Genomic DNA, 26,582 nt, shown 5'->3' on the forward strand with positions numbered 1-26,582 from the left:
GATTGGAAAGGTGAAAAAGCTCAGTTAAGTGAGTCCCTCATGAGATGACCAAAAATCAAAAAAAATTATCATTTTGAAGTGTTGTCTTCTCTTATTCTATGCAACAACAACAAACCATTTCTCAGATTGTAACGTGTGCTGAAAAGTGGAATTTATAGGACAACTGGCAACAACCAGCTCAGTGGCTGGACCAAGAAGCAGCTCCAAAGCACTTTCCAAGGTGAAACTTGCACCAGAAAAGGTCATGGTCACTGTTTGTGGTCTGCTGCCCATCTGAGCCACTACAGCCTTCTGAATCCTGGCAAAACCATTACATCTGAGAAGTATGCTCAGCAAATCAATGAGATGCACTTCAGTGCCTGCAGCCAGCATTGGTGAACCGAAAGGGCCCAATTCTTCCAGGCCACAGTGCCTGACCACCCATCATCACACAACCTATGCTTCAGAAGTTGAGCAAATTTGGCTACTTTTGCCTCATCTGCTATATTCACCTGACCTCTCGACAACCACCTACCACTTTTTCAAGCACCTCAATAACTTTTCGCAGGGAAAATGCTTCCACAACCAGTAGGATGCAGAAAATGCTTTCCAAGAGTTCATCAAATTCTGAAGCACAGATTTTTATGCTACAGGAATAAATAAACTTATTTCTCATTGGCAAAAATGTGTTGATTGTAATGGTTCTTATCAGTAATGATGCTTTTGAGCCAAGTTATAATGATTTAAAATTCACAGTCTGAAACTGCAATTACTTTTGTACCAACCTAATATTAACCTAGGAATGGATGCAGTGGGCCAGGTTTGAAAAATGTGATTCTTCTAGTAGATATTTTTTTGATATGACAATGGAGCAGAATAGGTTTTGAACTTTGGGGGAGAACAGTGGTATCCTTGAATTTTGAATTTTCTAGAAATTAGTTATTCATGCATGAATGTTTGAATTTCCAATGGGAAAATTGGATTTCACTATGATATTTAATATATGTTTTACCTTCTAAAATTGCTTTATTGTTTTATAGTGATCTTGAAGATAATCTATTTTAAACTATGGGCACTGTGTTAACTTGATTTAGCATGTTGTAATGGATCTAAATGATGTAACTAAATATTTATATACACTGGGATGTAACTAAATATGACATACACTGTCAGCACTTGGATGGCGTGCATCCAAGAGTTTATAGAAACTGGAGGGTAAAATTATGCAACAGTTGGCCAAGATGTATAGCCCACTAGGGTCATTGTTGAAGAAGTATTGCAAGACTTCTGATTACTATGGCTCAGAAAAGGCATAGGAATTGGTAAAAGTCCAAAGATGTATAACCACAGTAATCAGATGTAGTAGAAGGAGTTTGTATGAGTAGATTGGATTGTTCAGTCATGGTCTGCCAAAACAGAAGGGTAACCCTTAAAGTTTAGGGGAAAAAAAATCATACAAAGAAGATAGCAAGGTTATATAATTCATTACTTCTCAGAGTGTAAATAGGGGTAAAAAGTACTTAGACTCATTAGAGGAGGAGAAGTCTGTAATAAGATTAATGATACCTGTAAGGATTAGTGTTAGCCTTTTGTGCTTGAGGTCACAGGAGACAACCTTTCTTTCCCAAAACACCAATCATTATTCAATGGACAGACATACCATGTAGCTCATGGAAGTGACCCAGAATGGCCAACCATAAGGGTTTTCTGTGGCAGCCTATTCTTGGCTGGCTGACTTTTGGTTCACCTGATGGATAATAATATACAGTCACAAAAGCTGTTTATCAGTTAAATTAATCACCTGGTTCTGGGAACCATTATATAGTTGCATATAGAATAATATATATGATGATACTCTGGCACAGTTGACTGAATTTCACTTTCTAGGCCTTAGTGTAAGGCTCTTAGACCCATGAAACAATTTAGAATGATAAGCTTACTCCCTATTGCCATTGTCTTTGCTTGTTGACTGAAAAGGCAAATAAGGACAAATAAAAATTTAAGCTCACTGTCCTGACCTGTCTTTCATACTGATGAACAGACTGGTGAGTCAGATGACTAGTAACACAGTTGTGCTGCTAATAAAAAGTGGAGTCAACTGCTTTTCATTATTCGCCCACTCAACTCTAATGGCACTTAATACTAATGAATAATCTAGTGCCAGGTGCCAGGATTAAAGCTTTGGTTGGATGGTAATCCTTTTGTCTATAATAGTGAAATGAAGTCACTAAATAAGTTTCTAAATGTGTCTGACAGCCTTAGGGTCAGGTTTGCTGATAACTAATCGCAGCTAAATATTTTTTTCCACTATGGAAAAATTTTGACCCTTGATATAGTAGTGGTTCATAATAACCTTGAACAAAATAGTTGAACAAACACTTGATGCTTTTTTTAAACATGACTACCATTTGGGGAGAGGAGAACTATAGCAAGGCCCATAGTCTTATCTGAAACCGCTGGGATCAAATGCATCTTACAATTCAGAATTTTGAGGACTTTAGAAAGATGATAATACCATGTATAACCCCCAGGTGAGTCTGGAGCAGCGCCTTCTAGTACAACACGTATTTCTGCAGCAAAAGGTATGAGTGTTCATACTGAGTGGGACCAGTGAACTCTGTAAATAATTTCATTCCAGTTCAAGTCAGATTTAATCATCAAATGAGTTTTTTAAATTTTTGGAATTGAGGATGAGGGATTGTGGTTCTGTACTGAAATTTGTCAAGCAGTATCTCTAATTGATATAAAAAATGGAGCTAGATGAATAGAAGTAATGTCAAGATATCTTTGGTTGACGAAGCAGTGTAATTAATGCCAGAATATCTTTGGGTTTCTAGGATTTGTACTGTGTTCGCAGTGACCTGGGGAACCTGCTCAAAGCCCTGGGTCGCTTGGAAGAAGCCAAGGTAGGTGTTTGATAGAACACATTTAAACATCAGTGTTATGGAAACTTGTACTTTTTGCCAAGTCTTCAACTCTTCATTGAGCTATCTTCACAAAACAGTCCTATGAAACTGAGGAAAACTGACGGCATGAATCGCCTCAGACTAGAGCAGGGCCAGGCTTTGGCATTTCTGTTCTAAATCTGGGGGTAAAGCAAGAACCTGAACATTTTGGAGCCTTTCTGCTGACTAGATCATCTTTATAACAATGGGCTCCGTCATGATCTTGTGTGGGAATAAATAACATTCCATTAAATCTGAGGCTTGCCTGCTGGTGACAAGCAGAGCGCCTGTGATTTGGCTCAAGACTCCTATATGATGCAGGTGCCATTGAAAATGCTGCTCTTCTAAGTCCTTTGTGGCTTGTAAGTGGAGAAGAATTTCATCCAAATGTTACCCTATAATACTGGCATTTAAAGTTCTTATTTAACCTTCCTCCCTTCATCTTCCTCACCCTTTTTACAGTGGAAGAAAGGCTGTTAAATGATTGCAAATTAATAATTGGAACATCCTCCCCCTTTCTTGTCCCCACTCCCTCCCCCAAGTTCCTTTTTCCTCTTTTCCAATCCTAGTTGTTTACCTTCTTTTCTTCCTTACTTCCTTCTTTTATTCTTCCCACCCCACCTCCTTAAAAAAAAAAGTCAGAAGGACAAAGCTGGTTTGTTTGAGAAATGGACTGATCGAAAGAAAACTTGCCAAAGTGGAAAGGTGGCTTTTAGCATTGTGTTTCCAAATAATGAATTTGAACACCAGGTTGGGTTATTAAAGCTTTTGGTATAATTTTAAATTAAATTTATAAATGAAATTGTCTTGTTACAAGCCACCTTACGCAACCGCGCTGCAGGGGTGAGGAGTGGGGAGAAACCAGAATGCTTCTGAAACTCCCACCTGTTGCTCTGAGCCCCACGCGCATGCTAATACGTGGAGTGTATGCGCAGCGTAGCTGTCTGTTTGCTTCATCCAGGGAGGGACAAGGCTTTTCAGCACTATCTAATGTTAAAAGGCACTAGTTTTAAGTGCATAGCTCATAAATTCTGCTGACACTTTGGATTAACCTTATGTAGGTTTCCAGCTAATGAATTGTAATTGATTTCAGTCTTAGTTGATAAATCTAATTGGTAATTTATAGAACAAATATTTGATAAGCTTCTATTAATTGTCACCCCACCAAGCGGACAGCTAACATGAATTGCACTTCACTGCAGCTTTAGAGATCGGTTTAGGCTGAGACATTGCGCCTGCCTTAGGTTGCTGACTTCTTTATTTCAGAGCTCTGGAGACACCTAGTTTGAAAAATGTTACTCTGTTTTTTGTGAGAGTTTAGTGAACAAGAAAATACTCTTGAGTGAAATGCAATGTATTTCTTTTGTAATCAGTGCATTTGAAAATTCAAGCCAGCATATTCCTAGTAGATGGAAGCAAAATTCAGTTGTCTTTGTAGAAAATAAAGAGCCTTTCTTCCAGCAAAATCCCTGCTGTATGCAATAGCCCTGATTAACCCTCTCCCTTCTGCATGTTTCCCATATTACAGACTTGAGACTGTCCTCATTCCCATATGTAATAGACATCCAAAGAATTTCAATTGCTTTGTTGAACTTTTACTAATGATCTTGTTTTTATTTTCTCTCTTGTTTTTGGTTTTTCACCATTGATATTGTATTTAGAAGGTTTCAGGTGGGTGAAACCTCCTATTCCATGCGTAAGGTGCCTCGCTGAAGGGAGCTCGAGGCCTGGATCTAGGGCAGACACACACCTCCTCCTCTTCCAGCAAGGAACGCACCGAAAAGTCACATGATGAGAAATATGGTAACGGGTTTGTAACTGCCACAGCAAAACAATTTGCCTCCATGCCTGAATCTTCTGTCTTGTGGCTTCAGAAACAGCTTAAAATAATTTTAATACAAGCAAGTTATGTAAGAAAATGTTTTATACTGTAGCCACAATTCTGTCAAAGATAAGTAAAAGTTAATTGATATTAAAAATTATTAGAGATAATTTACTAGTAAAAGCTTCTAACTCTTCTTGTTGTTCATTTTTTCCTTTTTTCTTCTTTGTTTGGATTGCAGCATTCTGCTCTTCTGATGATGCGCTGTGACCCTGCAGTAGCGCAAAGGCTGCGCAGCGTTAATGCGCAATGCGTGCAAATGAGCCCCTGTGAACGGTTGACTAGATGAGTAATCTGATTGACTGGCTCCCTCAGTCCTATTCTGTAGCCTTTTTGGATAAAATTGGGTTTTAACATACCTTGAGTCCAACTAATCTCATTAAGAAAATATTCTCTATGGGCCTGTCTAGTAGATTAATGGATCTGGTTGGCCGTTTGCTGCGTCTAGGGGTGTTCTCTGTAGCGCAGCAGTTCGCAGCGATTGCGCAGTGCGATGCTGTTAGGTTGCGCAAGCGATGTTTGCGCTCGCATTACAGGGACCTCAACCTAGGTGCAATCCTGTCATATGAGGTTTCAGCTTCAGTCCCCCTTGGAGACAAGGGCATTGTGAGGATGTGACTGACAGCTTGGCCTTATATCTGCCTTGGCAGAAAAACATTTTCCTCCTCAGCATAGTTTGACGTTAGTGAGGAACAATATTGTTTATTTAGAGCAGCATTTCCCAAAATGTGTTTTATAAGTATTATCATGAAATGTCCAATATTCCATGATCAACTAAGTTTAGGGAACCCTCTGTATACTGTTAAAGGCTTAGGGAAGTCCTATAGTCAAGAAACCTATTTTCTATTTTCTTATTTGATCATGAAATCTTTTTTTCCTGGTAATAACTGTTATCACCTTGTAGAACACACTTTGGGAAACTTGAGTAGGGAGGATAGGTGGGAAGAATTTAGCCTTAAGTTGTACCTCCTAGATACCATTTGAAAACAGTAGCAGGAGCCCTTGGGTGTTCAGATAAGAGAAGTCTGGCATGGAGTCTTAAGGCAACTGACTTCCTGGTTAAGTCCCAGTGTAAGGGTTGGTTATCGGTTGGCAGAACTGAACATGGTGGTTTGCACCTGGGTTCTGGTGGCGCAAGCGCAGGAGCAGCCAGCTGTGGCAGCGCATTAGTTTTGGCGCAAGCGAGCCTATGCTGCAGGGTCACTTTTGGCTGGTCAGAGAAGGAATAATGATATCACCTTCTTCCCCCTCCCCCAATCTTTTTTTTTTTTTCCTTTACAAATTTTCCCCTTTCCCTTTACCTCCTTCCCCTCCCATCTTCTTTCATTAACCCCTCCTAAGGCATGTTATTTGAAAGCAATTGAGACGCAACCCAACTTTGCAGTAGCTTGGAGTAATCTTGGCTGTGTTTTTAATGCACAAGGGGAGATTTGGCTTGCAATTCATCACTTTGAAAAGGTTAGTCATTAAACTAATAATTGGTATTTATGAAATACTTATGTATGCAGGGTGTTTCTGTTAGAACCGAATAATAGTCCTTTACTTAAGTAGACATGTAATATCTTTCTCTGACAGTATTATAGCATTTGCTGGATGGTATATGGCAGTTTCCAGTTTTGCATTGAAAATGTACTTTAGTAATTAGAAGTTGCTTTTTTAAACTGGCAGCTTGAAAAGAAGCAGGGTTGTAAAGAAGCAGGGTTCCTTGGTGAAAAGACTGACTGCAGATCTGGGGCAGGAAATGTACAAAATTAATCTGGAGTGCCAGAGTCTGTCATAGCAGAAAGCACGGAAGTTTCGATATATTTATGTCAAAAGTACTCAGGAGGAAACTGGAAGAGACTTCCACTGTCTAAAAATGGGCGTTGAGCATCAGTGGGAATAATAATTGAAATATTATTGAAACTTATCAAATTCTTTAAATTCATGAGTGCATAATTATTCTCAGAAGAAATTCATGGGTCATCTTCAGAAGATAAGGACCAATTCATTATGAAAACTGGTTAAAAAATTGTCCTCTCCTGTGTCAACTGGACATCAGGGTAACCCAAGAGTTGATAGGAGAAAGTTTCTTTTTATACAGGTGTTCCAGTTAATAAATGAAGTAGGTTAAATGATAGAATCTGAGTATCACCATTAATTTAGGCATTTATCAGTGGCAAAAAAGAGACCCAACCAGACATTTTGTACCTTATGATAGAAGTAAGTATTGATACTTCCATTAGCGAAGTAGCCTTTCAAAAAGAGAAAAGAACCCAAATCTGATTAAGCTTGTAGTTCCACCAATTTATAGGAAGTAACATGAGATGGAAGCATAAACATGTTAAAGATACCATAGGAGTGCAGTCAGCAAATTCAAACTGTGGGAAGCTGTATAGAACAATGATCTGACCTCTTCAACAAATTGCAGGAATAAAAATGGAGATTTAAACTTTTAATTTAAAAGATTAAACTCACATGTTGTATGGGTCTTATTTGGATCCTGAATCAAAGTTAATCAGAAATTGGACCACTGAATGGATACTTGATATTAAGGAATTGCTGTCATTTTTAAGTATGATATTGGTATTGTGGTTATGCTAGGAAAAAATATTCTTAATGAATCTTAAATATATTCGCAGTTCCTTCTTACCTTTACCTTTTCAGTGTTTCAGTTCAGGTTTCTGCTTTTGACACTATAAGAGTACCTACTGGGACTTCATGGTGGTCCAGTGGCTAAGACTCTGTGGTCCCAGTACAAGGGACCTAGGTTTGATTCCTGGTCAGGGAACTAGATTCCACGTGGCTCAACTAAATATCCTACATGCTGCAGAAAATCAAAGATCCTGACTGCTGCAACTAAGACCTGGTGCAGCCAGATAAATAAAGTTAAAAAGAAAAAAAACAGTACCTACTCTTGCTCAGTGGTTCTCTTTGGTTGCACATGAGGAGCTTGTAAAAGATATGGATGTCCTGGCCCCATTTTCATTTTTAAAATTTTTATTTTATTTTACTTTTTGCCTGCAGCCAAGACATGTGGGATCTTAGTTCCCTTATCAGGGATTGAACTGTACTCCCTGCATTGGAAGGCAGAGTCTTAACCACTAGATCTCTGTGGAAAGACCCCAGCCCCATTTTCAGAGAATCTGATTTAATTTCCCTGTGATAGAACTCAGGCGCTATTTAGGAAGTGTTAGTCATTCCAGTCGTGTCTGACTCTTTGTGACCCCATGAGCTGTAGCCCCACCAGGCCCCTCTGTCCATGGAATTCTCCAGGCCAGAATACTGGAGCGGGTTGCCATTTCCTTCTCCAGGGGATCTTCCCGGCCCAGGGATTAAACCCTGGTCTCCGACATTGCAGGGAGACTTTTTACCAACTGAGCCACCAGGGAAGTCCTACCATTTAGGAGGTGAATTCTGATACAGTGCCAGGGTTGAGAATTACTTCTGTGGATATATCTGCTTATATGTTAAGATAGCTTCAGAACTATTTGGATAAGACCATTTAATGGTTAGCATCCCATTGTAGTAATGTATCTTACTGAATATATGGCTCTAATTACATATGTTACTAATGTCTGAGTATACAGTTGTAGTTATTGAAGTATATATTTCCTTTCTCAGAGTTTGCTGCTTCTTCCTGCCATTATTTTTTTAGAAAACCTAGGCTTCATTAACTGAGAATAAAATAGGGCCAGCTATTAGAAGTATTCAGCTGAATAAAATTGGAGCAGACCCAGTTTAAAATTTTTTCCTTCAGGACACATTTTACTCATATTACATAGGAAGTTATTTTGATGATATTGAGGCTTGTGAATAATGAATGTACTGAAATAATTGGGTTTTAAAAATAAAAAATAATATCTAATTATACTAGAAAATGTAATGGGACATCTAAAATTATGTTAGAATTAAGAATTGTAATTGGAAAGTGAGTCTGAAATTCTAACTTCCTCTAAGTAACTATCTTGCAATTTTTAGGCTGTCACCCTTGACCCCAATTTTCTGGATGCTTATATCAATTTAGGAAATGTCTTGAAAGAGGCACGGATTTTTGACAGGTGAGAGAATGTTCTGTTTGGAGTCTGTTGTATCAACACTTGAGAGTTTGGACTGAAATTATTACAATGGTTTGTTGAAATGCACTCCTTTTCTACAGTGTTGCTTTCCCTGATCAGATCTGCTGTGTTACCTTTTATTATTGCCTGACTTTGCATTGTTGGCTTTTCACAAAGTCACTATCTGTCTCACTAGTTTAGTTGAAATTTCCTTTATTGTAAAACTATTGAAATGGTTATCTTTTAGACAAAATTATTCCTTAATGGTTCAAAAAGTAAAGTAAATCCTGAATTTTAACTTTGTGTTGTTTTCAAAGGAAAGCCTGTTTCTTATGTGGGTAGAGAAAAATTTTCAGTGTAAAAATACATTTTATAAAGGTGCAATATTGATTTTTGAGATTAAGTATAGTATGGCATGAATTGTAACAAAGCATCCACTAAAGGTTAGCTGTATTGTGTGTGTATGTTTTATTTACAGAGCTGTGGCAGCTTACCTTCGTGCCCTAAGCTTGAGTCCAAATCATGCAGTGGTACATGGCAACCTGGCTTGTGTATACTATGAGCAAGGCCTGATAGATCTAGCAATAGACACCTACAGGCGAGCTATTGAACTGCAACCGCATTTCCCTGATGCTTACTGCAACCTAGCCAATGCTCTCAAAGAGAAGGGCAGTGTAAGGATTTTTATTCACTTTTTCTTTGTTACCTGGTGGGATTTTTTTTAAAGTTATTTTTGTATTTATTGTCATTAAATATTGAAGCGGTAAATTGTTTGACTTCGGAGTTTCGGTTGAGAGGAAGAATAGCAAAAATACCTGTTTCTGGACTGTTAGCAGCCACTAGGCTTAACTAAGCAATTGTTAGAATAATATCACTGGTGGCTCTTTGATTCCTCTGTATAGGGTTTGAATAGTTTGTTTTGTTTTTTAGGTTGCCGAAGCAGAAGATTGTTATAATACAGCTCTCCGACTGTGTCCCACCCATGCAGACTCTCTGAACAACCTAGCCAATATCAAACGGGAACAGGGAAACATTGAAGAGGCAGTTCGCTTGTATCGTAAAGCATTAGAAGTATGTTGAGGGTGGTGTGACTGGGTATTTTGTGTGATAGCAGAGGGAAGGCAGTTAAATCTGCCATGTCATCTACCTCTTTCGTAAAAATAAATAGTGGTTGAATCATTCATTGAACCAATTAATTGAGTACCTAAAGTATGAGTGAGGTCCTGTAACATTCAAGAAAGTCCTTAACATTGAGTTTGTTATTTTATGTGTAGATAAGATCTGCATAAAAATTTAAACAGTAAGCGACAGTTCAAGAGGAGTTATCAGTAAGTATATAATTTCAGTGCCTGATGGCTATAATGTTGGTTAGATGTGGTAGCAATTTCAAAGAGAGAGATGCTAGAGTTACCAGCATAAATTAAGATGAGGAGAGGTCTACCTCATTATGTTTTGAAACATGGAGAGGTATAAAATAAAGAGGTGGAATTTGAGCTCTTTGGCTTTGAAGAATGCATAGACTTGGAGAAGGTAGAGAGAAGTATAGGGATATAAAGGTGCTTGAGCCAAGTTCTTGTAAGTTATTACTGCTGTTTAAGCTAAAGTTATTTTTTTAAACCTCAGTTATCATTTTTAATCTTTATAGGTCTTCCCAGAGTTTGCTGCTGCCCATTCAAATTTAGCAAGTGTATTACAGCAGCAGGGAAAACTGCAGGAAGCTCTGATGCATTATAAGGAGGCGATTCGGTAAGAGACTCCCAGCCTTATTTTTTCTTTCAAGGTTTTAAATGCTTGGTGTTTGGCACATTTGATATATGGCACTTTTAGTAACAGCAGACTAAATTAATATTACAGGGTTAAAGGTTTTAGTACTAGAGAAATAAAATCTTTGTTCTGTCCTTTAGAATCAGTCCTACCTTTGCTGATGCTTACTCTAATATGGGAAACACCCTAAAGGAGATGCAGGATGTTCAGGGAGCCTTGCAGTGTTACACTCGTGCCATTCAGATTAACCCTGCATTTGCAGATGCCCACAGTAATCTGGCTTCCATTCACAAGGTACTATTTTTTAATATGTATTTTATTATATGTGCATCTTAGTAGATAATGTTTTTAATTTTAGGGAACATTTTAACCATCCCACTTTTATTTACTTCCAGGATTCAGGGAATATTCCAGAAGCAATTGCTTCTTATCGCACTGCTCTGAAGCTTAAACCTGATTTTCCTGACGCTTACTGTAATTTGGCTCATTGCCTGCAGGTAAAGAATAACGGGCCAGTAACTGGCTTTCAGGGTTGTAATCTCTCTTTAATTGTTATGTGCCATATTAATCCAAGCTTGGTTGGAGACAGTGTTCTCTAATGGGTTATCTGACATTACTTGAGGCCAAAGACACATAAAATGTTAAGTCGTGGAATACGATTTACTGGATAATATCTTCTTTTTGCCTTCTCTAGATTGTCTGTGACTGGACAGACTATGATGAGCGAATGAAGAAGTTGGTTAGCATTGTGGCTGACCAGTTAGAGAAGAATAGGTTGCCTTCTGTGCATCCTCATCATAGTATGCTATATCCTCTTTCTCATGGCTTCAGGAAAGCTATTGCTGAGAGGCATGGAAACCTCTGCTTGGATAAGGTGCAAGTCTTTTGTTTTAATCTTTTTGTTGTAAAGTAAGACACAGATACAAAGAACTGTGTGAATCAGATTTATGGCTTAGTGAGTTATCGTAAGGTGAACACCACCCAAGTTGAGAAATGAAGCTTTGTGAGTGAGCCCAGAAGCTCCTTCCATTGTGTCCTGTCTTTTATTTTTATATTTAGCTGTACCAGGTCTTAGTTGTGGCATACAGGATCTTCAGTCTTCATTGTGGCATATGCAATCTTTAGTTGCAGTACACAGGATCTAGTTGCCTGACCAAGGATCAAACCCAGGCCTTTGCATTGAGAGCGTGGAGTCTTAGGCACTGGACCACCAAGGAAGTCCCTGTCCTATCTTGATCATAATCCCTTCCATTCTATAAGGCAGAATCCTAACTGAAATACTACCAGTAGGCTGATGTTGTTTTCCTTTAGTTTTAAAATCATAGTTTTTAATAATATAGTTTATACTCATTTTTGAAAATCAGAGCACTACTTGATAAAAGGTGGGAATTTACTTAGCAGAATTGAGTGGAGTGCTAGGTCTAATTCTGTTTTTTGAAAATGTTCCCCTACAGAATTTTCTTCTTAAATGTAGGGTTTGTCATACTCTGTCCACTTTGCTTCCTTCCTATAACTTTTAGACTTGCTTGGGCTATTTCACTGGCCTCAGAAACAGGTCACAGTATGAACCATGTTATATAAGTTGATAAGGTTGCATTGAACTGGCTATATGAATTAAAGAAGTATTCTGGGCACAAAACCATTCCCAATAGGTGTGAGTTGTGTTTTTAGTCAGTTTTCCTAGGTGAAAGTTTACATATAGATTCAATTTTACTAACAAGCCTTGAATTCCATTGTTAGATTAATGTACTTCATAAACCACCATATGAGCATCCAAAAGACTTGAAGCTCAGTGATGGTCGACTGCGTGTAGGATACGTGAGTTCTGACTTTGGGAATCATCCTACTTCTCATCTTATGCAGTCTATTCCAGGCATGCACAATCCTGATAAATTTGAGGTAAGACTAGTGTTTCCCTAGGGCCACTATTGTCGCCATTAGGTGTTAGGCCCAGTGTCTTTTTAGGAAAGATCTGAGCCAAGGTTATTACATACATATTATGTGCTGCCTTTCAGGTATTCTGTTATGCCTTGAGCCCAGATGACGGCACAAACTTCCGAGTGAAGGTGATGGCAGAAGCCAATCATTTCATTGATCTTTCTCAGGTAGGTGTAACTCTTATACTTTAGCTTTTTAATTTGAGCAAATAGTGAATAAAACTGTTGACGTCTAGCTTGTATTTTTCCTGACAAATATTTAACATCAGCTCTTTCATGCCTTTCCTGGAGAAAGGAATAGCAACCCACTCCAGTATTCTTGCCTGGAGAATACCATGGACAGAGGAGCCTGGTGGGTTTGCCCATGGGGTCGCAAAGAGTCAGAAACGACTGAGCAACTAACACACACACGCACGCATGCACGCACATGCATACTACATGCCTGTGGGCAGTTGCTTTGATCTTATTTCCTTGATTGTTTACATTTATTACATTACATTTATAATCATCATGGATTTTGCTGAGGTTGCAATTAAATAGAAATATGATATATCTCTGCTTGGACATAGAACTTCTCTGGGGATTGAGCTAGCACTTGTGACAGTAGATATCTAATATTACCTGAATAAGTTGAGCAAGATGGTGGCTTGGAAGAACAAACAGGTCATTTAAAGGGCCTTTGCCTTTAAATCTTTATTTCTATACTTGGCTCCATTGCTATTTTCTCTAGGAGCTAAAGTTTTATGATAAATTAAGATTGAAACCTGTGAGGGAATGTTGCTGAAGGTATGGACTAGAGTTTTTTCTTACAGGCCCTTCTGGCCACTTTGGTGATTAACAGAGGTATGTATGGTATGTCTAGTAATTCATATAGATGAATCATTGAAGTCCTAGTAGAACTGCAAGACTCTTGTCATTTCATAAATAATTTGTACCCAACATCTTTTGCATTATAGCTATTACTTTGGAAGTACACCTTACCATTTTTGGTGTAGGGTTGGACTCTTCTGCGACCAAGCAGCATACGACCCTCCATCTCTTGAGACCTTTCAGGATTCACTGCTTATTGACTGAAGTATAAACTCTTTAAAATATATATATATCTTTTATACATATATATTAATTGAAGCATAGTTGACATACAATATTAGTTTCAGGTGTGTGTGCACTCGCTAAGTTGCTTTAGTTGTGTCTGACTCTTTGAACCCTATGGACTGTAGCCCCCGAGGCTCCTCTGTCCATGGGATTCTCCAGGCAAGAATACTGGAGTGGGTTGCCATTCCCTTCTCCAGGGGATCTTGGCAACCCAGAGATCAAACCTGTGTCTCTTGCATCTCCTGCATTGGCAGGCGGGTTCTTTACCACTAGCGCCACCTGGGAAAATTTCAGGTGTACTACATAGTTAATTGATACTTGCACATATTATGAAATCACCATGAAAAGTCTGGTAATCATCTGTTTCCTTACAAAGTTACTCCAGTATTATGACCATATTCCTCATGTCATAAGTTATATCCCTGTGGCTTGTTTTATACCTGGAGGGTTTTTTTTAAGTAATCTTCATATATGTAAACTTCATATAGGAAGTCCAGACTCTTCAGAATGGCCTTCACAACCTTTATGAGTTTGACTGCAACCTTGTTTGCCACTGCTTTTCACCCACCATCAGCCTTCAGTTATACCCCATAGCAAACAGAAGTGATCTACCCATTTTTTTCAACCTACTGTGCACTTTACTCTGGTTCCTTATTCATACAGTTCTCTGTGAGATTATAATTCTTCCAACTCCCTCAAACTCTTATGCATCTTTGGACACCCATTTCAAATACCATCTCTGCTATGAAGCCTAGTTGTTCATACATTCAATGTAGAATTAAACTCTCCTTCCTCTGTATCCTGTTTCTGTGATACTGTGGGCCCATTTTAATGGCACTTAACCATATTTTTACTCTGCATTAATGTTTTCTTAATTTGTGTTCTTGTATTTTTGCATCTGGGAATTTGAATTCTGTTTAATATCATTAAGGCTAATTGAATCAGTCTGAGATTGTACATAATAAATTTTTATTTTTTTATTCTGTAGATTCCATGCAATGGAAAAGCAGCTGATCGCATCCATCAAGATGGTATACACATCCTTGTAAATATGAATGGTTATACCAAGGGTGCTCGAAATGAACTCTTTGCTCTCAGGCCAGCTCCTATTCAGGTAAAGGAAATAATGATAATAATAATAACATTCACTATGTTTATTGGGCTAAAAAGACAATGATATGTTTTTCCCCCCTCTGATTAACTGTCCTTTGACACAATAGGATAGACGTGCCTAACTTATGAAAAAAGTGTAGTTCTTGAAAATGCATAGGGACAAAGAATTATAGGTAAGGACACAATGCCCACAGGTACGTGTTTATGGAGACATGCAGTTTGTAGTTGATGTAAACAGTTGTTCTGTGTTATAAATTGGAAAAACAGTTTAGCACTTGGAAGTTTAGTTTGAAATATTACTTGATTGCTCTTGGCTAAAGAAGTCCACCCTCGTTTGTTGACTTATTTAATTTTAGACCCTTTTGATGAAGGTTCTTAGTTTTCCATCTGATTTTTTTTTTTCTTCTAGGCAATGTGGCTGGGGTATCCTGGGACTAGTGGCGCACTTTTCATGGATTATATCATCACTGATCAGGAAACTTCACCTGCTGAAGTTGCTGAGCAATATTCTGAGAAGCTGGCTTATATGCCTCATACTTTCTTTATTGGTGATCATGCTAATATGTTCCCTCACCTGAAGGTAGGTAGAAAAACAATACTGTAGGGGAATTGCAAAGAACTGTAGTCATTTATTTTTTACTACTGTTCCTGTGCATCCTAACAGATATGTCTGAAACTTTTTTTTATTAGAAAAAAGCAGTTATCGATTTTAAATCCAATGGGCACATTTATGACAATCGGATTGTGCTGAATGGCATCGACCTCAAAGCATTTCTTGATAGTCTACCAGATGTGAAAATTGTCAAGGTCAGAACCTGGTCAATATTGTAATTGAAATAAAGTTATCTGCATTTGGGATCTTTTCCCTAATGATGTATTTTGTGTGTAATTATTTTAAGATGAAATGTCCTGATGGAGGAGACAATGCGGACAGCAGTAATACAGCTCTTAATATGCCTGTCATTCCTATGAATACTATTGCAGAAGCAGTAATTGAAATGATTAACAGAGGACAAATTCAGATAACAATTAATGGATTCAGTATTAGCAATGGACTGGCAACTACCCAGGTAAGAAGAGAATAATAGAATGTACTGTGTACCACCAAGTATACATTTACCTTTTTCAGATCTCATAACTCTAGGAGGTAAGCATCATTACTCCTGTTTTATAGATGAGGAAATGAATTTGGGGAAAACTGGCATCTTATATAGGTTTGTTTGATTTTAAAAGTCACTTGTATTCAGCCATCAGATTACTTAATGAGAGTCTTCTGTGTTAATACCTTGTTATTCCCTGCCTCTGTGGCTTTACTGTTACCAATGGTGAAATATCTGTAGACATCGTACAGTTTCTTGCTTCTATATAATTCATCCTTTCCCCAGTTAAATCTTACTCATCTCTTAAGACTGTCAGTTCAGACAGCTCCTCCGACAATCTGTTTCTGTCCATATCTGTAACCTCTCCTTCCCTGCTCCATTGGTACCTGTATTCTCTGCTTCTGAAATATTTGGCATGTATCTTTACATCCAGCACAACACATTCTAAGTCCTGGGTTTGAATGTATTTGCCACTGAATTGAATTACTTTAGAGCCTGTATCTTAGCCTCTGTAATGTAGTATGTGCTCAGTAAATATATATTGCTTGTGTACTTGAATAAGTGAATGTGTAGCTCTGTCAAGAGATATAAGGCAAGCATCTTTGGCCTCTTAGGAGTTAAAAGTTTTAGTGGTATAGCAATTTATACAGAGGGTGCTTGAAGTGAATTCAGGTGAGTTGAAAAGACTGATGTGTTTTTCCCCCCCTTCTGGTTAACCGTCCTTTGAAACAATAGGGCAGACATGCTTGACTTAAGGGAAAAAAAGTGTAATACTTGAAGTGTACAAGGGCAAAGAATTTTGAATGTAGAACACAATGCCCATTTGTATGAGACGTCCATCACACCTGGAATAGTTACATAACAATGTAAGGTAGTCCCCAGATGTGTGGGAATTGCAAGATAAGACTATAATTATGTATGTAGATGCTCAGAAATAGTGGTGAGGCGAGGAGCTTTTACAGAGATTGTTTGGTAACTGAAGTTTAGTCCTGAAAGGTGGATGTGATTTAGAAAAGGACATTTCATTCATGAAGAAAAAGAGTGAGAAGAAGCTTGCTATTGGACTTATACGATTTTGAAGAGAACTTTTTGGCTAGAGTGAGATGTTTCATAGTGCAGTCCACCCCAAATTAAGATAGTGCCCTAACTTTTTTCCTTTAACTTAATGCGTCACAAGTATTTTCCCATTGTAGTTTAGTTATATGACTTTTAATGGTTATACCACTTTGCATCATAAGGATTCTTTATTGATTGAAAAATATTGGAGTATGTTGACTTTAAGTATAATCGTCATTCATATTCTTTTTCTTGCTGTAGATCAACAATAAGGCTGCCACTGGAGAAGAGGTTCCTCGTACCATTATTGTAACCACACGGTCTCAGTATGGGCTACCAGAAGATGCCATTGTGTACTGTAACTTTAATCAGTTATATAAAATTGACCCTTCTACTTTGCAGATGTGGGCAAATGTGAGTATGTGTAGATTCATTATTAATGTCTAGAGATTCTAGAAAAGATTCTGTATATAGGCCGTCTTGCTGAGGCTGCCTGCCCCTCCCCCACCCCCATTCAGGAACTATTGTGCTCATGTCTAATTTTCAAAAGAGCTGTAGGTTTCGGCAGTTTTTTATGTTCTTTCATGTGTCTAAATATCAAATTATGGACTTTTAAAATTGATGTATTTAAAAGCAAACTTCTTCAGGCCAAGTGGTAAATATTTTTGGTTTCTCAGTCCATACTGTCTGTCATATCTACTCAGTTCTGCCGTTGTAACAGGAAAACACCATACTTATGTAAATGAATGAACGTAGGTATGTTCCAATAAATTTTTATTTACAAAAGCGGGCAATACGTGAGATATGTCAGATTTGGCTCATAGGCTATATTTGCCAACTCATGGTCTAAGCTGATAGTAAAGCTGTTAATGTATATTCATCCGTGTTTAGTAGCATTCTTGCAATATTGTAGAGTTAAAACTAGGAAGGAATTGGTTTATGCCGTTACCTATATCAGTCATTTCATTGTACTACTTCGTGTAAGCAGGACCTCTGAAGGTTCTAAACTTTGCTATCCATACCTGGTTTTTATTCCATAGAGCTAAAATGGAGATAATTCTTGGTTGACTTTTTTTCTGATCAATATCTGGGTTTTTTGGTGTGTTTTCTTTTTTTTTGGAAGGAGGGAGGGTGGAGGAGAAGAGGAAGCAGATGAGTTCAGGTTTACTATCCCTTCGTTTTCAGTTCCCCATTTCAAAAAACCTGAAAACCAAAAACATGTTCATAAGTTTGCAGTAATTTATTTGGTAGCAAAACTGCCTGAAATGATGTTAAGCTATTTATGATTCTTTATTTTATTCCATTTAGTATGAATATTCTACATCTTGATGGAAAGATATTAATATGTTTGTTTACAGGAAGTTGCTGCTGAGCACATTATGTAATTTATACTTATGTACTACTTTTAAAAAATCTGAAATACTCTAAATTCTGAAATCTGTCTGTTCTCATGACTTTGAGTGAAGGGATGGTGAACATAATTGAATAGATGTGGATCTAAATCAGGTTGACAAATTGTGGCCAGTGGGCCAAATCCAGTGCGCTGCTTGTTCTTATTTTGTTTGTTTGGTTTTTCGGTTTGTTTTTGGTCACAATGTGAGGCATGCCAGCTTTTAGTTCCCCAATCAGGGATCAAACACACACCCCCTGTGGTAGAAGCACAGTCTTAACCACTGGACTGCCAGGAAAGTCCCAACTGCTTGTTTTTGTAAATAAAATTTTATTGACACACAGCTATGCCTACTAATTTACATATTGTCTGTGGCTACTTTCCAGTGACGAGGGCAGAATTGAATAGTTATGACAGAGTCCATGCTGGCATCAAAAGCAAAAATATTTGCTGTCTGGTCCTTTACAGAAAAAAATCTGCCGACCCCTGATCTAGATTGGGCAAATAAAGTTTGGCAAATGTGAGCTAACTTTGTTTGTTGTACCATGCTGGGGAATTTGAAAGCTGAAATGGAAAATTCCTATCTTGTGGACAAAAACCACTCCTAGTATCAGTTCCCACAGGACATAGCTGCCTCAGATTTTTCCAATTAGTTACTTGTTTTGTGCTTCTTACATCAGTCTCCTGTTTCTTTGAACTGTGTTTGGGGACAGCTAAGCAGAACACTATAACCCAGTTGATCTAGTTTATCTATGTGAAAAAAAAAAAAAAACTTAAGTTCACAGTAAGCTGCTTTCTAGGTGAGTAGCATAGAGTATGGTATATGGTAGAATTACTAGAAATTTATGGGAGCCCTTCTTGAGAAGGGCAGAGCTATTAATACTTGTTCTTGTTTTCCCTATTTTAGATTCTGAAGCGTGTTCCCAATAGTGTACTGTGGCTGTTACGTTTTCCAGCAGTAGGAGAACCTAATATTCAACAGTATGCACAAAATATGGGACTTCCTCAGAACCGTATCATTTTTTCACCTGTTGCTCCTAAAGAGGAACATGTCCGGAGAGGCCAGCTGGCTGATGTCTGTCTAGACACTCCCCTTTGTAATGGACACACCACAGGGATGGATGTTCTCTGGGCAGGGACACCCATGGTGACTATGCCAGGTGAGTTGTTTCCTTATTCTTTTAAAAATCTCCTTGGAAGAAACACTTCCAGGTGAAATCATATGTACTAGAAGCAATATTTAGGGCAAAATGATAGAAAATGAGACTTGTTCAGGTCTGAACATGCCTCATCTGCATTGTGTGGATATTTAAACATAAATAACATTAATAACTGTCTGCTGTTTGCATTCTCAAATGTGCAATTATCTTTTTTTTACTGCAGGAGAGACTCTTGCTTCTCGAGTTGCAGCTTCCCAGCTCACTTGTTTAGGTTGTCTTGAACTTATTGCTAAAAATAGACAAGAATATGAAGACATAGCTGTGAAGCTGGGGACTGATCTAGAATAGTAAGTAAACTTTTCCATGAAAAATTATATGGTATAGTGAAGGAAATAAGGAAAATTTAGAGAGAATTTAGGTGTGAAATCATAAAATAAGGGTAATATAAAGTAAGTGAATTAGTTGTATGCTCTCTGGATAAGATAAGAACTTTTTATTTTTTATTTAATTTATTTTGGCTGTGCTGTGAGGAATGAGGGATCTTAGTTCTCCAACCAGGGATCAAATCCTTGCCCCCTGCAGTGGAAGTGTGGAGTCTTAACCACTGGATTGCCAATATATAAAGACTGAAGAATATTTACATTTTAAAGTAAACAAGGAAATGACAACTGACCAAAGTAGAAAATCAAATAGTTAACAGAAAAAAGTTTCCGCCTCTGTCGTAAAAATAAATGTTTCTGTATGTACTTACTTATTGGCTGTGCCATGCTGCTTGCAGGATCTTAGTTCCCTGGCCAGGAACTGAACCCATGCCCCTGGGCAGGGTAAGTGCAGTAGCCTAACCACTGAACTACAAGGGAATTCCCTAGTAGAAATAAAATAACATTGAGGTATACCCATTATTTGGCTATAAAGTGAAACACTTTTAATATGATACCAATGATGAGGGAGCATTGAGGTGCTGGCCTTTTCATACGTTGGTTAATAAATTGGTGCAATCTTTTTAAAGCTTTTAAAAAAAAAGCCAAATCTTTGACCCTAATAATATCCAGGTACAACGTAAATGCTTAGATAAATGATGCTTTATCCATACAATAAAATAGTGTATTACTTAAATGAGATTTTTCTTTGGGTATTATGGGTGATTTTTTTTTCTTTTTGTTTTTCTGAGAAGTAGCATATTATGTAGAAGCTTAAAGAAGCACCCTCTTTTGAGTTAGACTTCCTGGATTTGAATCCAGGCTCTCATAATTTTTGTGACTTTGGATAAGTTAGTCTTTATGTGCCTCGGTTTTTCCATCTGCAAAATGGGGATGGATGATAGTACCTACCTTGCAGAGATGTGAGGATTTTTTTTTAAATTTTTTAATTTTATTTTATTTTTTAGATGTGAGGATTTTAAAAAGGTCTTCCATGTGAAGCACTTATAACAGTTCTTGGTACATAGTAAGCATTCAACAGATGTATGTTAAGCATTTATTGATTTTCAAAATTTTCTCCATTGAACATCACATACAGCTAAGAAAAATAAGTGAAAAATTTGAGACCGGGCATTAAATATGAAGCTTCAGGTCCATCATCCCAGAGATAACTACAGTAAATAATTTAGTGTATTTTTTTTTAATGTTTTTGGAACTTAGCTGATTTCATATAAATAATGCTTTTCCCCAAGATTTTGTTGTGAAAAATTTCAGTTTTATAATAAACACATACTTACCACCTAGCTTCCACCACTAATATTCTTCTATACTTTTACCACATTTATTTCATCTATTTATTTCTATACGCATTTAGTAATCCATCTTATTTGAAGTAAATTATAGACATCAGTGTTTTTACTTGAGAATGGACATCATTAAGAGTTTAATATTTGCTTCTCTTTTCTTTTGAGGTAAAATTTAAATACAGTGGAATGCACGAATCTTTTTTTAAATTTTGTTAATTGAAGTGTAGTTGATTTACAACATTGTGTTTCTGGTGTATAGCAGAATTGATTCAGTTATACACACACACATTTTTCATTTTCTTTTCCATTATGGTTTATTATGGGATATTGAATATAGTTCCTTGTGCTATAAACTAGGATCTTGTTTATTTTATATATACGATATACGTGTGTTGTGTGTGTATGCTATGTATAGTATCTGCTAATCCCAACTGGAATACACAAATCTGAAGTGAGTTTTGAGAAATACCTTTATAAGCCAAACCTCCAACAAGATATAGCATATTACCATCACTCCAGAAGGTTGCTTCACACCCCTTCTCAGTTGGTCCACCTCACCAGCCCTGAGAAAACCACTGTTCTGATTTTTTTTTTTTCACCATAGTTTATTTGGGGCTTACCAGGTGGCACTAGTGGTGAAGGACCTGCCTGCAATGCAGGAGATGTAAAGAGATGCAGGTCTGATCCCTGGCTTGGGAAGATCCCCTGGAGGAGGGCATGACAGCCCACTCCAGTATTCTTGCCTGGAGAATCCCATGGACAGAGAAGCCTACAGTCCATGGGGTAGCAGAGTCAGACACCACTGAAGCAACTTAGCATGCACACACGCATGCACATAATTTACTTAGTCTTATTAGAACCTCTTGCAAATGGAATCATACATTATGTACTCTGAAGGCTTCTTTCACTCAGGATAATGTTTTGAGATTCATCCATGTTGTTGGCTGATATCAGTAACTCATTCCCTTTTATTGCTGAGTAATATTTCAGTGTATGGATGTAGAGTGCTGAGATTCAGAATTTTATTTGGAAGATAACATTAATATGGTTATCGTTGGTTTGAGGCCAGTGGATATGCATAGACATTTTACTATGTTTGTTTACAGCAAACAATAAAATAACATATTAATTAATTTAAAAACTCTTCAGGAGTCTTCCAGCTTCTGGTTTTAAAGTAATAATTGTCTCTATATAAGAATAGTTTCATGACAAATGATATATTCAGAATAAGAGTCGAGAGTGAATTCTTTCCTGTGTTCCCAGAAGAATTGATTTTTTTTTTTCCTGTTTCTGAACAAGTGATATTAGGAACACTTTTTAAAAAAATTAATTTATTTTAATTGGAGGATAATTACTTTACACTATTGTGATTTCTGCCATACATTGACATGAATCAGCCATGAGTGCACATGTGTCCTCCCATCCTGAACCCCCCTCCCATCTCCCTTACCACCTCATCCCTCTGGGTTGTCCCAGAGCACCAGTGCCCTGCTTCATGTATCAAACTTGCATTAGTCATCTATTTTATATGTAGTAGTATACATATTTCAATGCTGTTCTCTCAAATCATCCCACACTCGCCTTCTCCCACATAGTGCAAAAGTCCTTGAATATAGGATCATTATTACCGTCTTTCTAAATTCCATATATATCTGTATTTATATTTATATAAATACACTGTATTGGAGTTTCTCTTTCTGACTTACTTCACTCTGTATGATAGGCTCCAGTTTCATCCACCTCATTAGAACAGACTCAAATACATTCTTTTTCATAGCCGAGTAATATTCCATTGTGTATATGTACCACAACTTCCTAATCTATTCACCTGCTGATGGACATCTAGGTTGCTTCCTTGCGCTAGCTATTGTAAACTGTGCTGCAATGAACATAGGGGTACATGTGTTTCAGTTGTGGTTTTCTCAGTGTGTATGCCCAGCAGTAGGATTTCTGGGTTGGTTGGCAGTTCTAATTGCTGTTTTTTTAAGGAATCTCCACACTGTTCTCCATAGTGGCTGTTACCAGTTTGCCTTCCCACCAACAGTGTAAGAGGGTTCCCTTTTCTCCACAGCCTCTCCAGCATTTATTGTTTATAGACTTTGATGGCAGCCATTCTGACTGGTGTGAGATGATACCTCATTGTGGTTTTGATTTGCATTTCTCTAATAATGAGTGGTGTTGAGCACTTTTTGATGTATTATTAGCCCATCTGTATGTCTTCATTGGAGAAATGTTTGTTTAGTTCTTTGGCCCACTTTTTGATTGGGTTGTTCATTTTTCTGGTATTGAGCTTCATGAGCTACTTGTGTATTTTGGAGATTAATTCTTTGGCAGTTGTTTCATTTGCTATTATTTTCTCTCATTCTGAAGATGCCTTTTCACCTTGCTTACAGTTTGCTTTATTGTGCAAAAGCTTTTAAGTTTAATTAGGTCCCATACTGTTTATTTTTGTTTTTATTTCCATTACTCTGGGAAGTGGTCAGAGAGGCTCTTGCTGTGTGACTTGTCAGAGTGTTCTGCCTATGTTTTCCTCTAAGAATTTTAGTTTCTGGTCTTACGTTTAGACCTTTAATCCATTTTGTATGGTGTTAGAAAGTGTTCTGATTTCATTCTTTTACACATAGTTGACCAGTTTTCCCAGCACCACTTGATAAAGAGATTGTCTTTTCTCCACTGTATATTTTTGCCTCCTTTGTCAAAGATAAGGTGTCCATAGATACATGGTTTTCTGTCTGGGCTTTCTATTTTGTTCCATTGATCTATATTTCCGTCTTTATGCCAGTACTATACTGTCCTGATGACTGTAGTTTTGTAGTATAGTCTGAAGTCAGGAAGGTTGATTCCTCTGGTTCCATTCTTCTTTCCCAAGATTGCTTTGGCTATTGGAGATTTTTTGTGTTTCCAAAGAAACTGAAATTATTTGTTCTAGTTCCATGAAAAATACCATTGGTAGCTTGATAGGGATTGCATTGAATCTATGGATTACTTTCAGTAGTATAATCATTTTCACTCTATTGATTCTTCTAATCCATGAATGTGGTATATTTCTCCATCTATTTGTGTCATCTTTGATTTCTTTCATCAGTGTTTTATAGTTTTCTATATATAGGTCTTTTGTTTATTTAGTAAAATGCATTCCTAAGTATTTTACTCTTTTCCTTGTAATGGAGAATGGGGTTGTTTCCTTAATTTCTCCCTCTTTTCATATACATTGCAGTGTATAGGAATGCAAGGGATTTCCTTGTATTAATTTTATATCCTGCAACTTCATTGATTACCTCTAGTAATTTTCTGGTGGTATCTTTAGGGTTTTCTATGTAGAGGATCATGTCATCTGCAAACAGAGTTTTACTTCTTTTCCAGTCTGGATTCCTTTTATTTCTTTTCTTTGGTTGCTGTGGCTAGGACTTCCAAAACTATGTTGAATAGTAGTGGTGAGAGTGGGCACCCTTGTCTTGTTCCTAATTTTCGAGGAAATGCTTTTCAATTTTTCACTGTTGAGAATAATGTTTGCTGTGGGTTTGTTGTATATGGTTTTTATTATGTTGAGGTATGTTCCTTCTATGCCTGCTTTCTGAAGAGTTTTTATCATAAATAGGTGTTATATTTTGTCAAAGGCTTTCTCTGCATCTGTTGGAATAATCATATGGTTTTTATCTTTTCAGTTTGTTAATATGGTGTATCATATTGATTGATTTGCGAATATTGAGGAATCTCTGCATCCCTGGAATAAAGCCCACTTGGTCATGATGTGTGATCTTTTTAATATGTTGTTGGATTCTGTTTGCTAGAATTTTGTTGAGTATTTTTGCATTTATGTTCATCAGTGATATTGGCTTGTAGTTTTCTTTTTTGTGGCATCCTTGTCTGGTTGTGTTAGATTAGGGTGATTGTAGCCTCACAGAATTGAGTTTGGGAGTTTACCTTCTTCTGCAATTTTCTGGAAGAGTTTGAGTAGGATAGGTGTTAGCTCTTCTCTGAATTTTTGGTAGAATTCAGCTGTGAAGCCGTCTGGTCCTGGGCTTTTGTTTGCTGAAGATTTCTGATTACAGTTTCGATTTCTGTGCTTGTGATGGGCCTGTTAATATTTTCTATTTCGACCTGGTTCAGTTTTGGAAAGTTGTGCTTTTCTAAGAATTTGTCCCTTTCTTCCAAGTTGTCCATTTTATTGGCATATAGTTGCTGATAGTAATCTCTTCTGATTCTTTGTATTTCTGTGTTGTCTGTTGTGATGTCTCCATTTTCATTTCTGATTTTGTTGATTTGATTCTTCCTTTTTTCCTTGATAAGTCTGGCTAATGGTTTGTCTATTTTATTTATCTTCTCAAAGAACCAGCTTTTAGTTTTGTTGATCTTTGCTATAGTCTCATTCATTAATTTTTCACTTACTTCTTCTGTGGGTTTTTATGATGTCTTTCCTTTTGCTAACTTTGGGGTTCTTCTGTTGTTCTTTTTCTAGTTGCTTTAGGTATAAAGTTAGGTTGTTTATTTGATGTTTTTCTTCTTTCTTGAGGTAGGCTTGTATTGCTATGAACCTCCCTCTTATGGATTTTACTGAATCTGATACATTTTTGGTTGTCATGTTTTCATTTTCACTTGTTTCTATGCATATTTTGATTTCCTTTTGATTTCTTCCATGATCTGTTGATTTTTCAGAAGTATGTTGTTTAGTCTCCATATGTTTGTTTTTTATAGTTTTTTTTCCTGTAGTTGGTATGTACATTGTGATCAGAAAAAGAAGCTTGAAATGATTTTAATTTTTTAAAATTTGCCAAGGCTAGATTTTTGGCCCAAGATGTGATCTATCTTGGAGAATGTTCCATGTGCACTTGAGAGAAAGGTGAAATCCATTATTTTGGGGTGAAATACCCTATAAATAGCAATTAGGTCTAACTGGTCCATTGTATAGTTTAAAGCTTGTGTTTCCTTGCTAATTTTGTTTGGTTGATCTATCCATAGGAGTGAGTGGGGTATTAAATCCCCCACTATTATTGAGAACACTTTTTTTGTATCTAAATAACCAACTCAGTTCATGTACAAGGGGAAAATTATAGCAGTAGACATTGCATTTTTCCCCTGGAGTGTTTTCCTATTTCATTAAAATATTCATAAAATGAATACTTCCATCTGTTTGTGCCTTAGCTATTGTGAATGGCGCTTCAGTGAACATCTTTGCATGGCCAGATGTGTCTGCATCTCTGATTTCTTTTGAATACATTAAAAAGGTTATTGACAGGTCATACGGTTATGAACATTTATGGTTCTAACAGACACATTGCTAAATTGCTTATTGAAAGAGTAAAGCAGTTTACATTCTAACCAGTAGTACATAGGAATAGATATGTGTCATTGCCAAGAATTGTTTTTATTTTAAAGGTAGGAATAAGATGAATGGAGA

The 26,582-nt window shown here is 37.2% G+C and overlaps 1 protein-coding gene across 3 annotated transcripts in view; it reads left to right on the forward strand.

Moving 5' to 3' along the window:
- Window positions 1-26,582, forward strand: part of OGT (O-linked N-acetylglucosamine (GlcNAc) transferase) — a 42,792-nt gene that overhangs the window by 13,617 nt on the left and 2,593 nt on the right. For all 3 annotated transcript variants that reach the window (XM_060408195.1, XM_004022178.5, XM_004022177.5), the window contains exons 4-21: window positions 2,817-2,885; window positions 6,148-6,264; window positions 8,767-8,846; window positions 9,322-9,517; window positions 9,774-9,914; window positions 10,489-10,589; window positions 10,748-10,901; window positions 11,003-11,104; window positions 11,302-11,481; window positions 12,348-12,506; window positions 12,623-12,712; window positions 14,628-14,753; window positions 15,162-15,332; window positions 15,443-15,559; window positions 15,652-15,822; window positions 17,170-17,322; window positions 19,206-19,458; window positions 19,682-19,805. In XM_060408195.1, the coding sequence (XP_060264178.1) occupies window positions 2,817-2,885; window positions 6,148-6,264; window positions 8,767-8,846; window positions 9,322-9,517; window positions 9,774-9,914; window positions 10,489-10,589; window positions 10,748-10,901; window positions 11,003-11,104; window positions 11,302-11,481; window positions 12,348-12,506; window positions 12,623-12,712; window positions 14,628-14,753; window positions 15,162-15,332; window positions 15,443-15,559; window positions 15,652-15,822; window positions 17,170-17,322; window positions 19,206-19,458; window positions 19,682-19,805 (2,504 nt within the window). The remainder of the gene's footprint in view (window positions 1-2,816; window positions 2,886-6,147; window positions 6,265-8,766; window positions 8,847-9,321; window positions 9,518-9,773; window positions 9,915-10,488; window positions 10,590-10,747; window positions 10,902-11,002; window positions 11,105-11,301; window positions 11,482-12,347; window positions 12,507-12,622; window positions 12,713-14,627; window positions 14,754-15,161; window positions 15,333-15,442; window positions 15,560-15,651; window positions 15,823-17,169; window positions 17,323-19,205; window positions 19,459-19,681; window positions 19,806-26,582) is intronic.

This window comes from Ovis aries, chromosome X (assembly GCF_016772045.2).
Source record: "Ovis aries strain OAR_USU_Benz2616 breed Rambouillet chromosome X, ARS-UI_Ramb_v3.0, whole genome shotgun sequence".
In the NCBI taxonomy this organism is placed as follows: Eukaryota; Metazoa; Chordata; class Mammalia; order Artiodactyla; family Bovidae; genus Ovis; species Ovis aries.